Source organism: Westerdykella ornata, assembly GCF_010094085.1.
Source record: "Westerdykella ornata strain CBS 379.55 unplaced genomic scaffold EI97scaffold_25, whole genome shotgun sequence".
Classification (NCBI taxonomy): Eukaryota; Fungi; Ascomycota; class Dothideomycetes; order Pleosporales; family Sporormiaceae; genus Westerdykella; species Westerdykella ornata.
Genome location: NW_022986875.1, coordinates 105,503 through 121,284, shown reverse-complemented (window position 1 = coordinate 121,284; position 15,782 = coordinate 105,503). Strand labels below are relative to the sequence as shown.

Sequence of the window (15,782 nt, the reverse complement as noted above, 5' to 3'; positions counted from 1 at the left end):
CATACAATAGATCTCCTTCAGCACATTCTACATCATGTTCGCAGCCAGATGCAACTGCAAGCTGTATTCCTGTCTTTATCATTTTTTTTATTTTCTTTCCCCCCTGCCTGCAGTGAGATGAGCAAGATGATGGACCAAAAATATATATTGTCCGACAACCGCCCTGCAGACTTGGAGCATGGAATCGGGTGCGGAGCCAATCACATGGCCCGCAGCCTTCCCGGCGCAGGTTGGGGAATTCAGGGGCCGCTGGGCCTCTCTCTCGACTGAAGGTTGAAGATGGCGCCCCAGGAACACGACACTCACCACCCGCCAGGCCTCACAGCAGGCGTGCACCCACCAGCTGGCCGACGCGCAACCATTATTTGTCTCTGAGAAACAAGCCACCACCCACATTGACCTGCACCAAGCCCGGCGTCATCCTGCTCGCTAATCCCGATCTACTCTCCTTCTCCGCTTCCGTACACCCTCTCAGCCAAGCCTCCACCCAAAAGTTAACCCTCACCTCACCCTTCAAGACTGCTCTCCTCGCTACCCTCGACGTCCCGCCGTTCGCCTTCAGCTTCACGGTGGCAGCGGGCTGTACCGACCGCCGCCCCTCCGCTCTTCGTTCGCTTCGGCCGCTTGCCCTGTTCGCTTCACCTCCACTTGAGACGACACCATCGCTCGTCACAGGTGACCGCTGTGACCACCCTCCTAAGAGCAGTCCTCTCCCCTACGCACGACCCGTTGAATCAGAGTCATTCACCCTACAACACTGGCGCAGCTTCGCACCCCATAGCCAACGTACACCTGATCCCCAATCGCAGCCCGAATGCGCCCTTGAATCGTACCGGTTGCTGTCCCTCAAACGCCGCAGACCGCGAGCGCTGCCTCCGCCATGTCGTTTCTCTTCGGCAAGAAAAGCAAGCAACACCAGGGTAGCGGCCTTCCGCCTGCCACTCGAGAGATCTCATCTTCGCATGGGCCTGGCTCACAATTACCTCCCGCCAATGCCCCGGGACCGCGCGATCTAGAGAAGGTGCGCCCCGGGCCGCCTGGCCAGATATCAACCCCTGGGACCAGCGTAAATAATTCCCTCAACTCTCTTAATGCCACGAATACTGCGAGTCCCGAGCCTCGAGCAAGCCGCGACAGGTCAGATTCGGACCAGCAGGTAGGGACCCCTCTTGATTTCGCGAATACTGTGTCAATACTATATGGGCTTGTTGCTGATCATGCACTGCGCTGGTAGGCTTCGCGAACACGGAATCCTCAAGATTCTCCATACCCTTGGTCGTCCAAGCGACTGAACTTTACCACATCCGCTAATCCCTTTCCCCGATATGGCGCCGCTATTAATTCCACCGCCTCGAAAGATGGTATCATTTACATCATGGGGGGTTTGGTGGGGGGAAGCACCGTCAAGGGCGACCTTTGGGTCACCGAACTAGGCAATGGGAGCATGGCGTGTTACCCTATAGCCACTACCGGCGATGGTCCTGGGCCGCGTGTTGGCCATGCGAGTCTGCTTGTCGGCAACGCCTTCATCGTCTTCGGAGGTGACACGAAATTGGATGATGAAGATGACTTGGATGACACTCTCTACCTTCTCAACACTTGTAGGTCCATATTTTCCCATTGATCTGCTTGTATTGACACCCTCCAGCCACCAAGCACTGGTCACGAGCGCTACCTCAGGGCCCGCGGCCCACTGGGCGATATGGACACACGTTAAACATTCTGGGTTCGAAGATTTACATATTTGGAGGCCAGGTCGAAGGTTTCTTTTTCAACGATCTAGTGGCATTTGACTTGAATTCGCTTCAATCTTCATCAAGTCGCTGGGAGGTCTTGCTTCCCAATACGAAGGACGGTGCGCTATCGTCTCCCCAAGGCCGGAGCCCCCCTGCACGAACCAACCACTCTGTGGTGACTTGGAACGAGAAACTCTACCTTTTCGGTGGAACGGACGGCGTACGCTGGTTCAACGATGTTTGGACCTATGAACCACGGTCGAACTCGTGGACCGAGCTCTCCTGCATTGGATACATCCCAGTCGCGCGAGAGGGCCATTCGGCTGCACTCGTCAATGACACCATGTACATTTTTGGTGGAAGGACACAGGAAGGTATTGACCTGGGGGATTTGGCGGCTTTCCGCATCTCGTCGCGTCGATGGTATATGTTCCAAAATATGGGACAATCCCCGTCTGCACGGTCCGGACATAGCATGACGGCTTACGGGAAACATGTGGTTGTCATGGCCGGTGAACCGAGTTCGTCCACCAGCGACAGAAACGAGCTGAGTTTGGCCTACGTCCTGGATACTTCCAAGATTCGCTATCCGCCTAATGACGCCCCTCCGCCTCAGACGGTAACGCAACGGATTGCGAGCGGTGGGGAGAGGAACGATGCTACACAAGGCAAACCCGGTGCGGCGCCGCAGTCTCGCAACCAAGACGCCATGGTGAACGGCGTGGGACCGGGCGGGTCTCGCCTCCCACGAGCTGCAGGGGCTGCTCCATCCGGTCCTCCACCACTTCAGCAACCCCCTCAACCCCGTTCAAATGGTTCTACGCCTGTTCCCTCCACTGCTAGGAGCCGAACGCCTACCAGGGGGGATCGCGGGTATGGACCATCAGTTGACACCAGGGCAGGCTCCTTTGAGCGCGAAACCATCTCCCCCGTGAACAGAGACAGCCCATCTTCTGGTCAGGCGCAAACGCCATTCGTTAATGAAAAGGCCGTCAATGGACAACGCAAGCCATCGGATGCTACTGCCAGTCTCCATCAACGGGAACCCAAGGAGTCCATGGACAGCACGAGGTCGGGGAGCGTCGTTTCTCGGAACACATCGAGATCTCACAAGCAGCAGCACTCTCTGGAAAGTGTGGAGGAGGGCACCCCTCGAAGGTCCACGGAAACGCAGCAGCGAGCATTGAGCCGAGAGAGGGATCAACGACCCATTGACAGTGGCCTGGGAGCCTCTCCTGCCCTTCAACAGCAGAACGAAGAGCTGGTAAGGGAGCTCGAAGCTGCCAAGAGCCGCAATGCCTGGTATGCCTCAGAATTGGCACTTGCTCGCAAGGCTGGCTACAATCCTGGTACTTCCATGAGTCCAATACTGGATCAGAATGCTGCAGACGCCTTTGGTGACGATGACCGACCGCTTCTCGAAGCCCTGCTGAAAATGAAAAACGAACTGGAGCGCGTCCAGAAGTCCATCAAGGCTCAGGGTGACGATGCTGCCAAACGTATAGCCGAGGTGGAAAAGCAAAGAGATGCTGCAATCGGCGAAGCTATCTATGCGAAAGCAAAACTGGCCGCCCATGGTGGTGGTAGTCAGAGTGGAACGCCTCAACCCGATCCCGCGCGTAGCACGGGGACACCGGACTTGGACCGCATCAACGATATCAACCATCGCTTGGCAGTGTCTCTGGCCTCTCAAACCGAGCTTTCCACACAGGTCGAGAGGTTGAAGCATGAGCTCGAAGGCGAGCGTAAGGCAAGACAACTCGCGGAGGAGACAGCGGACGCAGCACATAGGCGCGTGCGAGACTTGGATTCCTCCCGGCAAGAGCATGCGGCGGAGCTGGACAGCTTGCGCGCCGAGTTGCATGAGGCGCAGCGCATAGCAAGAGAGGCGTCAGCGAATGCTTCCGAAGCAGAAGCGTCTTACCGCTTGCTTGCTGTAGACAAGAATGAACTGGCCTCCAAAGTCGCCAAGATGACCGAGGAGTCCCGAAGCCATGCTGCAGTTCTCCAATCGCTCCGCGATGCGCTTGCCTCGTCGTCTGAGAAGTCCGCACTACTGGAAAAGAAGTTGGAAGAAGAACGATCCCAACGTGACACGTTGCATCAGAAACTTGCACAATTACGGTCGGAACATGAGGAGCGCACGACTGAGCTTGAAAGAGCTTCTCAGAAGCTGCGTGATGCTGAGGAGCTTGCCGAGAAGTACGCCGAAGAAGCGCGTTTGCATCGAGAAGCCGTTCTCTCGGGTCTTGCCAAGATTGCTGAGCGTGATGACGAAGAGAACGAAGCGATGGACGAACGGGTCACTATCCTTCAACAACAGGTGGAGGCTGCCAATGCTATGGTTCGTAAGAACCAAGCGGCTGCAGACCAAGCATCGGATAAACTCCGCCGGGCGGAAGAGCGAATCGCGGGCCTTGAAGCGTATCAGGAACAGTCTAGCCGCGAAGGGCTAAGCGTTCGAAAACAACTGCAACAAGCGCTGCGGGATGTCCAAAGTGCGGAGGCAGAGAAAGCGGAACTTCGCCAGCAACATGAACGCCTGCGACTAGAGAGCAACGCGTTCGAGGTCCAGCTCCGGACGCTCAAGAATCTCCTAGAGGAACGAGGTATCAATGCGGTAGATGCCCGACGTTCGCGGGTGCTCGAGAGTCCGGGCTCGCGATTCGGCACTCCCGAGTTGAACCGCGTAAGGGAGTTGGAGCAACAGATTGACTCGATGAATAAGGCGCACGAGGAGCTACGCTCCGTCTTTGAGCAGCGTGAACATGAGGTCAGCAAGGAATGGGAAGAGAAGCTGCAGGCTCTGCACAACGATCACCAGGCTGCGGTCAAGTACCTACGAGGTACCGAGAAGATGCTGACCAAGATGAAGCAGGAGCTGGAACGCTATAAGAACGCGAATCAGAAGCTGGAGGAGGAGCTAGGCCGGGCGAAGAAAGCGGCAGAAGGACCATCGAAAGCCGAGCTTGACAATTGGAGAGCCGAGAGAGCTTCACTTCGGTCTGAGCTTTCTGATCTTCAAGCCAGTATGAAGAAGACTGTCGAGAACTTGGAGGGCCAGCTTTCCAGAATACAGTCTGAGCTAGCCACGGCACGCCAGGAAGCGGAGGCCACGACAGAGAAGGCCAAGGAAGCCGAAAGCTCCGCAGCCCAGTATCGGGCAGAGTTGGAGACTCTCCGAAGTGAAAATGAGGCTCTTGACGAACGGGCGCGCGAGGCTGAGCGCCGGGTCCAGATGTTCTTGGATCAGTTTGAGAGCTCCGTGGACACGTACCGCCGGCAGTCCCAATTGCCTGCGAGCGAGGTCAACGGAGGCCGCCGGGGCCACCGCCAACACGATAGCATTTCCGGGGATTCCCTCTACAGTGAGACGGAGGGCTCCAGCACGCCCGATGCCAACAATCGGCCCAGTTCGGCAGTCACGCGCAATTCGATGGCTTTGGAGAATCTAGCTTCCGAACTGGATGCGTTGCGAACTCATTGGGAGACGACGAACCGGGTCAATGCCAACCGCCTGAGCGATCGGTTCGACTTTGAGAGGACGCCAACGAGCGAGAAGAGTGAACTGAGCGAGAGCTTGGCCCAATGGCGCAAACGGATGGACCTTGACGACGAGGAGGAGAACAAGGAAGCGAAAAGTGAAGAAGGTACGGGAGCAGGCAGTCAGCTGTCGACTCCAACAGCGGCGACTGCTCCCTCGGGTCCTGGCGGCTCTAAGATGATATGATGCTTTCTATGTGGAACGACAGGTTTCGGCGTTTTGGGTTTGACACTACCTCATGTACCCGCGATAGCGGACTGTACCCTATACCGGGGCTACCTACTTTGTAACTTCTAGTACCGTCATGTTTGCACCGCACACGCCCGAGCCATGCTTGGGCTTGTTGAAGCGGCGCTGGCTGGATTTCGGCACATGGGACCGACTCCTCACTTGGCCTCGTATATGACACGGCTATACCCATCTCTCTACTGGAGATCTGGTTTGTTCTGTTCTTCTGTGTCACGAAAATAATCTGTTCTTTTCGAATTGCAACAATTGTTCTATTTCCATTTGCGTCGTCAGGGTATACCACCTCCTTTTGTACTGAGTCCAGGGGCGTCCTGGATTAACGGACGTTGAAGTGGGGTTTCAGAGTGGAGGAGGCAGTGTTTTGTGTGTAAAATAATGCAATAAAATGGAAAGACTCGAGTGCTCTACATGTTGGGTCTACTACCGAAGCCATCTGATGGATGTCGGACTTTGACAGCGCCGATGATATAGGCTCGGCTCCTTCGGCTTCCTTAAGTCCTTTACATGGTACTCCCTCCCGAGGTCGATGGATGCGAGATGCAAATGGAGAGCTCTGACTATGTACATCCAATCTCGGTAAAGTGCCAACCTGTCATCCACCCGGGCATGGATCCGTTCCCCCTGGGCTTACACCCACTGCTTTCTCATGCATATGAATAATGATGACCATGTCTGGACTCTCGCCGCCTCCAGGCTGCGCCGACCCATCTTTATTTGATCAATCTCCTGTTTGGGCAAGTTTTTTGAGAAGCATCGCGGGACAACGACTTGTAGCAATTGGATTGCTCTGGCCGCGTCTGAGCCGCGTAGTTGCCTGATCTATTACCGAAGGCAGCAACGCGCGACGGGAATGAGGCGCGAAAACACATGACTTATTATGTCGTTCAGTCGTTCCTACCTCTGGAAAGATGCGTATATAAACCTGTCAGCACCTGCACCATCGACTGCTTTGTCTTTCCTCAACTTCATCCGTCTGCCTTTACTCAAGCTTAGTCTTAGTCAATGGTCCGTAGGGCGTTGCAATCAACCGTTTCAGCCAGCTCGCTTCTGTACGCTTTCAGCGCACCGCACCTCCATCATGTCCGCTTACTCCACACTTCCGGACGTGCCCGTCAAGCACTCGGATTTCATTCCCTACATCGCATCCAACCCTCAGAAGCGGCTGCCAGAACTGCTCGAACCATTCAAGCAGTACGATGCAAAACTCCGACAAGTCTTTGCCCAGGAGCCCGACCACCCTGCCCTGGCCGATAACTATCTGAACATCGTCCCGCTCTTCGACGGCCACCAGAAAGATGTCACCATCCGAGCTAGAAACCTCGATGCAGAGACCCAAGAGGAAAAGGACAGGTACATAATGCCATTGGAGCCCCAGGACAGGCGTCCACATGGTTCACCAGCCATTGTGCACGACATAAAGGACTTCCAGCAGAACTTCGCCCTCTTCACCGAGTCCTCGCTAGTGGACCTCGACTGGACTAATGTCGTTGCCGCGGGCTCCTCTGTTGTCACTTGCCTCTTGCCCGTGCCTGACAAGTACAAGAAATCTAAGAAGTCGCTGCGGCACTACTACCATGAGAAGATTGCCCCAGCTTCCGATGTGGACCTGTTCATATACGGTTTGACCGAGGAAGAAGCAATCAAGAAGATCCTCGACATTGAACAGCGCGTCAAAGACAGCATCTTGACCGAGATCACCACCATCCGGACCAAGAATGCCATCACCATTGCCAGCCAGTACCCCACCCGGCACATTCAGATCGTGCTCCGTGTCTACAAATCGGTTGCCGAAATCTTGACTGGATTCGATGTCGATTGCTCCTGCGCTGCCTACGACGGAAAGCAGGTCTACGCCGCCCCTCGAGCTCTGACAGCGTTTATGACGCAGACCAACACCATCGACCTAACCCGCCGCTCACCCTCCTACGAAAACCGCCTCTCCAAATACTCCCGCAGGGGCTTCGAAGTGTACTGGCCCTTGCTGGATCGCTCCCGCATTGATCCCACCATTTTCGAGCGGAACTTTGGCAGGACGGTTGGATTGGCTCGGCTTTTGGTTTTGGAGCGTCTGCCCACAAAATATGAGCGAGAGTCTTACATGGATGAGAGGCGGCGCGAGAGAGGCAGACCTGCGATCAATCGGCCGTATAGTTTCTCGTCCAAGGGTAATATCAAGGAGAGGTTTGAGGATGAGGTGGCCGAGTGGGTGGAGCAGGAGGATGTGAGCGACTACCATACCTTCACCATTCCCTACGGACCCAAATACCACGCCAAGAAGATCGAAAAACTGCTCTACACAAAAGACCTCCTCCTAAACGCCGAGTGGAACAAGCAAAAGGACCGCGAGGTCAACCTCCACCGCCACCCAGCCTTCTTCGGCTACGCCACGGACATTATCCACGATTGCTGTGGGAGCTGTCCCGCCCCAGTAACCGACGAAGAGCACGTGGTTGCTGAGGAAGAAGCGAAAATATACGTCTCGGGGGAAATCTCCTTCATCAAGGATGACCCGGGACGTCAGGCTATCGGTTCGTTTCATCCGCTGACGGATGATGATTGGACGGAGATGGCGTACGTTGGCAATACAGCGAGGCTCTGTCAGGCGATTGTTGATTGTGATTTGGAGCATGTGGAGGATTGGCTTGCGCAGGAGGGGGCGGATCCTAACTGTCGAGATTATAGTGAGTCCGTTTCCCCTCGTGAAGACGGCGTGCTAACAACTGGACAGCTGGACGAACGCCACTGCACCTTGCTGTTGTTTCTTCGACCCCTGAGATCGTAAAGTCGCTCATTGACCATGGTGCCCGATTGGTGGCTCGTCTCGCTGATGGGAGAACGGCTTTGCACTTGGCTGCCGCCCGCGGTGATGTGGAGATGGTTCGGATGATCATGAATAAGAGCGAAGAGAACGAAGAGGAGGAGGCGAAGAAAGAAGATGCTCGCAAGCAAGCCCGCATTGCGGAGAGGCAGGCAAAAGCTGGAGATACAGAAGATGTTAGGCCAAACGAAACCTCTGAGGAGAGTGATGCCGAGATGATCGACGCCGACTCGGACGAGGACGAGGACATGCATTCCACCACGACAGGATCCTACATCAAAGTCAAGAACGCAGAGAGAGAGCAAAACAAAGATTCCATTCCCGAAGAAGAAGACAATGACCCGGACGTCTACGACGTCAACGTGCTTTCCTGGGATACAAAGTGCTCACCGCTCCACTACGCCATCCTCGGTGGGCACATTGAGGTTGTCAAGGAGCTCGTCCAGACCTTTGGAGCAGACGTCCTCCTTCCAATCAAACTCCTGAGTAGTTATGACAAGTCGCCCAGGGGTGCGATCTTGACACTGATTCTTGCCTTGAATCTCCCTCTGGAGAAAGCCTTGGAGATGACGCGCACGTTACTGGAACTGGGAGCTACCTCGGCGCAGGCTGACATGCATCAAACCACCGCGCTCCAATTCGCAGCCACTAAGAAACCGGAGAAGCCTGAGGTTTTGGACATCTATTTCCAGCAGGACGGGCCCGCCGCTATGCGCATTCTAAACCACATGTCAGTATTCGGCTCAGACTACAGTCCGGAAGCCTGGAGTCCCCTCATGAGCGCCATCTACAACGGAAACTCCCTTACCGCTCTCAAACTCTTGGAGGCCGGAGCCAGCCCAACCATCGCGTTCAAAGATTGGGTAAAGTCCGTGGAGGCACAGTTCTCCGCAGTCTCGACTCGCGGTCCCGACTACAACCTCAATAACTTCCTCAAGTATACTCACCAGCCAATCGTGCTGGCTGTGCAGACCGAAGTACCGGAAGTTGCGCTTGCGCTGCTGGAACGAGGGGCGAATACGGAGGCACTGCCTCCCGAGACGCAATACGCACTCCAAGATGAGTGGAGGAGGCGATACCAGCACATGGAGACCGTCTTGGATATGGTGCGGAGTAAGATCCAGAAACTTCAGAAGCACAGGGATGAAGCCGGTTCGTCCGTACCGAAGAGTAGGTTGGAAGCGGGACGCGATTATCTCCAAGATCTGGACGCCGGAACTTACAAACACTTCATCGCCAGGATTCAAGTGGATGCCGCTCACAAGGCGGATCGCGAGGCGAAGGAGAAGTACGAGGAGGAAGTCAAGGCCAACCGCGACCGGGCAGGATCAGCCGAAAAAGAGAAAGCCGTTACCGAAATGCTGGCCAAGTTCAAACAGCTCGAGAAAGCGCTGGTTGCAAAGGGAGCCAAAACGTTTGAAGAGCTGCACCCCGATATTGTGAACAACCCCGAGCAGAGCCATGACTTCTATCCTCGATTTGGCAAGGACAACCAGGGCCCCTTCGCGGTGGCTTTCAATTTCAATGTTCATGATCTTACGGATGACACAAGGGAGGCGTACTTGGAACTGTGGGTTCACACCTCAAACAATCGGCCTTGCGGAATCGCTAACGCAAGACAGATTCCAAGCAGCTTGGGACGGTGATCTCGACAAGATCAAGTCTCTAACTCTTGCGCCCCGCGGCCCCGATAGAGCCACCCCGCTGAAGATTGCTGTCAGGGACCAAAATCAGTACTCGCCTTTCAGTATTGCAGTGCTCCGTGGTCACCGCGATGTCGCAAAGGCGATCGTCGAGATTGCTTTTGCCCAGTACGAGCCGGTGGACAAGCCAACGGATGCGCGATATCGCATGGAAGATGACGATAGTGATGAGAAAAGCGAAGCTTGCAGCGACTCTGGCTCTGATCGTATGCAGGTGTACAAGACGATTGTGGATGACACGTTCACTATTGATAATATCGGCGAGGTGGCGACGCAGGTAAAGTCAAACGTCCAACCATTAGGACTGATCTCGTGGGAGTGTCCTGTATGGGAGTACGAGAAGATGTTGCATCCCGAGGCAAAGCTCACCTACGGTATTGATGATCGAGAAGCTGAGGACGGAAAATGTCCCGTCTCCCTGCAGCGATGGGCCATCATCACAAACGATAAGGACTTGTTCACGTTCATGGTGGATTTGGACTATGAATGGACCCAACGTTCAAGGATGGCAGAGATCCCCGATGCTCCTGAACTTCTGTTTGACTACACGGATTTTCAGCGTACGATCAAGTATGGCCGTCTGGATATGCTGGCGGAGGAAATCAGGCTGTATGGCGCGGGGATTGAGCTCGAGGCCCTGGTGAAGCAGAGTGGTGTCAAGCTGATTGAGAAACCGCGGTACTATCAGGGGCTTTCGGTAGGCGCTCTCGCAACCAACATGTCCCCCTTCCTCTTGCTGATGAATTAGGTGCACGGCCGCAAGCGCGAAGACTGGGTCAATGCCGCCCGTGGCACTTACAAACAGGACATTGTAGACCAAACTCCACCGCTGTTGCGGGCGGCATTTGACGGTAGCCTTGCGAGCGTGGAGTGGTTCCTTAGCGATACGCCTGCGCGTCTTTACAGGGAATTCGGGGAGACGAATAAGGACAATAAGTACATCAAACATTTGAACACGTCGGCTGGTGGGTTTGATAAAGTGGTTTCGAAGTGGCTTGGTGTGAGACGTAAGTTTTCAGTCCATCTATGGCCGCTCCGCAGACCCTGGACATTGCTCATATAGCGTAGGTGAATACGCTATGCACTGCGCAGTGATGGCAGAACCATCGCCCGAATCCCTGAAATTGATTCGGTACCTCCTCCAAGTCATGCCCGACTCTGTCAACACCAAATCCATTACCATGGGTCATACCCCCTTGGCTCTTGCCTTTTCTCTCGGCCGTCTTGACGCCGCTAAACTCCTCATCGAAGCCGGTGCCGATCAGACTGTTCGGGACAAGATAGGCTCCAATATCCTCCATCTGCTACTCGTCTCCCCTTACACGAATGCGAATCGGGGTTTCAAGGACCTGCATGAGTATCTGAACCTCATCGACAAGCGCCTCATCCCCTCGCTACTCAACCAGCGCTGCTCTTACTCCCCTGGCTCCTTGACTCCGCTAGCTAGGTGGCAGAGGAACGTAATCACGTTCACGAACCTCGAGAGCCCTGAAAAGGTCCTCAGGGCGATCCTCGACCTTGCCAAGCCGACCAACAACGAGCACCTGGAACTCTTCGACGCGAGTGGTGAAACGCCGCTGCACTTCGCCGTCAAGAATAAGCAGCAATCGTTCTTGAGGATTATGCTGAGTTATCGAGCGGATCTGCTGTACCGAGAGAACTCGGTCGGATGCACGCCGATGGAGTTGGCAAAGGATAACTTTCTGTCAAGCTGCGTGCAGGAGGCGCCGAAGGTGGGGCGGGATCCGTATCGAGGACATGGAGTAAGCGTTGTGGATAAGCTGGCGGAGGAGTTTGTCAAGAAGGAGGGAGAGGATGGAGAAGTCACGCTGGAGACGGTGTGGAAGACGTGCGAGGAGTTTGCGGCGAGGAGCCCGGGGAAGAGAAAGTTGGTTAGCCTTGCGGAAGCGAATGAGGTGGCGAATCGGTTGGCCGAGTGGAATACACAATCCAAGCGGCAGAGGACGGGCGGGCGAGGGAGGTATGGAAGGGCGAATGAGGAGGAAGAGGGGAGCGTCGAGGGTGGGCAGGCGGAGGAGGGGGAGGGGGACAGGAAGACGGATGAGGTTGCGCAGTGGTTTCCCAAGGCCGTGGTTACGTGGTTTGATAAGGGGCCGAGGGCTTGGGCGGCGTAGATGGTGGATACAGGGGAAGGTAGATGGATGTGCGTGGGGTGCGGCCACGGCCTGGTTGTGGAGGGGTAGATGCAGGTTATGATATCAGGGCATACATCTCTTTCATGGTTATTAGGGTCTATGTATTTCGGGGTTCCTCATACAATGGGCGGTGCTGGCGCCGCTGCAATTCCGTCCAAAGCGAAAACGAGCTGTCAATCTAGGATGTCGGTCCTCTTAAAGTCTACCAGATGAAGGAGTGGGAGTGAACCACGGAATCGTGTACAAGAGGAATCGCCACCTTGTCACTTTCCAGCCGCGACGAGAGGCTGAACAGCGTCAACGCACTCACAACAGCATCGACATCAATGCCTCAAGCAGCAAGCAGACAAACACCTCAGAATCCATCATCTTTCGCATGATTCATTTCCATTCATTACTGTATAAAAGGTTCCCCGCCCATAATCAGGCCCACATAACCCCCTTCATTCATTAACGAGAGCCGTGGATATCACACCCTTCCTCCCTTCCAAATCAGAAAAGAAAATCACCCCTCCCGGTCCCTTCTTTCCCTCAATCCCACCCCACTGAGGACATTCACTCACAGCTCATGGGACACGCCACCTGACTGCCATAAACACTCCCACTGATACCGGCGATCTGGAAAATGGCATTCACCACGCCGCCGATGCCCTCGCCCGCAATCAGCCCCGCCGCCACCGCGTAGCCGTAGATGTCGAAATGCTCGGGCCGCTTCTTCGCCCAGATGAGCGCCGCCAGCGAGCCCATGCACATGGCGGTGCCGTAGACGGTCTGCGGCAGCACAAAGGCCAGGCCGATGCACATCATGTTGGGGTGGTACTTCTTCATCCACTCGAGGCGGCCCGTCCACACGTACTGGCGCACGAGCACCATCAAGGAGCCAAAGGCGGCGAAGACGATGGCGAAGATGCCGCTCGACTTGGGGATCGGGAACGTCGGGTCCGTGACGGCGACGGCGGTGGCGCGCCAGGCCGAGACGGACGGGATGGAGAACGCACATGTTTTCGCTTCTTTATCGAGGATGCACGGGTACGCGGTCGCGAAGAGTTGGAACATGGCGGGTGCGAGGAACGTGGCGACCAAGGTGCCGATGCCCTGGGCGTACCACTGGTAATGCGGCGGAGTGCGGAGGAGGAAGCCGGTGCGGAAGTCGCAGGTCAGATCGGTCGATTGGTTGGCTCCGATGCTGCACATGGCACCGCCGATGAGGTTGAGCCGCTGGGCGTGCTGGACGTCCCAACCCTCGGCCTTGGTGGCGCCGCCGAGGATGATCTGGGAGGCCTTGGATGCCGCCGTCAGGGGTGTGATGTCCGTGACACCAGTGCACTGGATGGCGACGAAGGAGAAGAAGAAGGCCAAGAAGACGGACAGGAGCGACATGCCGACAGGCATCTCGAACTGAACGCCGAGGACCACGCAGATGCAGATGATGGAGACGAGGAGACCTGGCATCCACATCCACATCTTGACCTGCTGGTGCGGCTCGGCAGGATCTTCAACAAGATCTTCGTTGGCACGAGCGCCAACTTTCTTGAATACCTTCAGCTCCTTCCCCATGGCTTTGCCCAGATCATAGAGGCCAGCGGAGATGCCGCGGTAGAGGGCCTTGAAGGCGAACCAGAGGACCTTGTATTGAAGGGCGAGTTCTACGAGTCGTCAGCATGATGAGTACAATGAGAAGTATGTGTGTACTTGCCAGTGAAAGAAACAGCAATCATCAGCAAAACGCCAGGCCAGAGGAGCCAGTATCTGGGTGACGGGTAGTCCTTGTTGCTTGCGGCCAAGCTCAGCGAAGCAAATGAGGTATATCCCTCCCATTTCGGGTCGCCCTCTCCCAGATTGACGCCCCAAGCGACATTGTTGTGAACGAGCGCAGGACCAATGATGCCCCAGGCAATAACACTTCCGGCCAAGAAGCTGATGGACACATTCAGGCCGACCAGCATTCCGGACCCGATGAAGGCAGGGGTCCATTCGAGATACCAGCCCCAGCTCTCAACCGACAGAGCGAGCGTCTTGTAGTTGCCCCAGATGTGGAACCTGTTATTCTATTAGCTCGGTAGCTTTGCCGTAAAGGTCGCCTGTGGGCTTACCAGGTGAAGAAGTGCCAGTCCCAGAGGATGCCGAGCGCATACTGGGAGACAACACGCAAGACGAGGGCAGAGGCGAAAGAGATGGAGAGGGCCTTCATCTTCATCCTGCCCATGATCTCACCAGTAACGGCCTGATGCATAGCGCGGATAGTCATGGCAGTAGCGGAAGCAGTAGGGAAAATGAGGCGGAGTTCGCGGGCAACATAGATGATGAAGAACTTGCGCACTGCTAACTGTTAGCCTCGACGATCCATGGGCCGGCAGCGCCTGGCAGGGAGACTCACTGGGCGTGGCGAAGAAGACGCCAAAGTAGCCAGCCACGGCAGTCAAGGCGACAATCTTCCAGTAATCCTTAGCAGGCGTGTCCATCAGATGCAACTGATACATGGCGGGGAACGCAGAAATGAAGACCGAAGACATGCCGCCAGAAGCCATTGCGGCCGTCTGGCAGATGTTGTTCTCACGAGGGCCGAAATTTCCTCCCAGGAAGGGCAGAGGACCCAAAGTCTCCGGCAGGACTCGCGATATGAACTTGACAATAGCAAAACCAGCGATTGCCTAACCCGGTTAGAAGACATGAGGCAACAGTGAGGCAGCCGCGACTTGTTGCTTACGCCGAACAGATTGGCAGTGAAGGTCCATCCCGTCTTGAGACCCAGGTAGACGTTGGAGGCATTGACGAGGGCACCACAGCACAGGCCGACGAACAGAGCACGGAAAGTCAGGATCCTGCTTGTCTCTTCGGGCAGGTCATCGAAGGGTTTGAAGGGGTCGAGGTTGAAATCATCGTGGTGTTCGGCATCCAGCGACTTGATGCGCTCCACCTCGGGTTCAAACTCTTTCTCATTGGAGAAGCGGGCCGGGGCGGGAGCCTTGAAGGTGTTTTCCTTCTCCGTCAAGGGGGGGCTGGAATTGCGGTTAGCTACTCGGTACATAGATGCTCGCGCCTGCACTCATATGAGAGTTGCGCAAAATTGGACTTACACATTGGGATTGATGTGGCCAAGAGGCTCGACGTTGACGTCGAGGACCTCGGGATTGGTACTCATGTTTGACGCAGTCGTGCTCTCTCAGGTTTGGCAAACTCGAGGGCGACAGCAAGGGAGACGAGGTGAGTGAGGAAAGACTGGCGGGGCGGCGGCAACGAGTCCCCACGCCTGGCGCTGGGGTATCATGCAGATATATGAAGGAAGATAGATGGACCTTCGGCGAGAGCAGGGGTAGTTGGAGGGTGAGGGCGGTTCACATGTGCTGGGAGTCGGGCCTGCCGCGTGATTGGCGAACCGTCTTCGATAAGTACTTATTTACATATCGCAACCGTCCGTAGGTCTCTCCTGCAGTTGCCGCGGTGAAAGCCAGAAGTTGTTGGACGCGGGTCTCCGTTATCGAAACAGAATCCCTGCGCCCGTGTGTGCCACAAAGACCGTGCTTGCTTGCCAGGAGAGATCGATGATTGATGCATGGAAGACATGGTAGAAGCATG

At 55.6% G+C, this 15,782-nt stretch overlaps 3 protein-coding genes across 3 annotated transcripts; 2 read left to right on the top strand and 1 right to left on the bottom strand.

Moving 5' to 3' along the window:
- The first annotated feature begins 657 nt into the window (after positions 1 to 657).
- On the top strand, positions 658 to 4,508 carry EI97DRAFT_149083 (galactose oxidase). Its single transcript, XM_033793254.1, has 4 exons — positions 658 to 1,156; positions 1,235 to 1,601; positions 1,649 to 3,953; positions 4,025 to 4,508. The coding sequence occupies exons 1-4, from the start codon at positions 881 to 883 to the stop codon at positions 4,086 to 4,088; spliced, it is 3,012 nt and encodes a 1,003-aa protein (XP_033651201.1). The 5' UTR covers positions 658 to 880; the 3' UTR covers positions 4,089 to 4,508.
- A 1,918-nt stretch (positions 4,509 to 6,426) lies between these two features.
- EI97DRAFT_435832 (ankyrin repeat protein) lies at positions 6,427 to 12,302 on the top strand. Its single transcript, XM_033798958.1, has 5 exons — positions 6,427 to 8,210; positions 8,258 to 9,917; positions 9,970 to 10,747; positions 10,799 to 11,057; positions 11,119 to 12,302. Exons 1-5 carry the CDS (start codon positions 6,608 to 6,610, stop codon positions 12,183 to 12,185), a joined length of 5,367 nt encoding a protein of 1,788 aa, XP_033651200.1. The 5' UTR covers positions 6,427 to 6,607; the 3' UTR covers positions 12,186 to 12,302.
- Positions 12,303 to 12,761: 459 nt separating this feature from the next.
- EI97DRAFT_480154 (oligopeptide transporter) lies at positions 12,762 to 15,638 on the bottom strand (the record flags this gene model as incomplete). The annotated part of the gene is made up of 6 exons (XM_033802019.1): positions 15,284 to 15,638; positions 14,914 to 15,205; positions 14,584 to 14,857; positions 14,300 to 14,525; positions 13,916 to 14,246; positions 12,762 to 13,832 (listed from the first exon to the last, which is right to left on the bottom strand). The coding sequence occupies exons 1-6, from the start codon at positions 15,346 to 15,348 to the stop codon at positions 12,762 to 12,764; spliced, it is 2,259 nt and encodes a 752-aa protein (XP_033651199.1). The 5' UTR covers positions 15,349 to 15,638.
- Between the last annotated feature and the right edge of the window lie 144 nt (positions 15,639 to 15,782).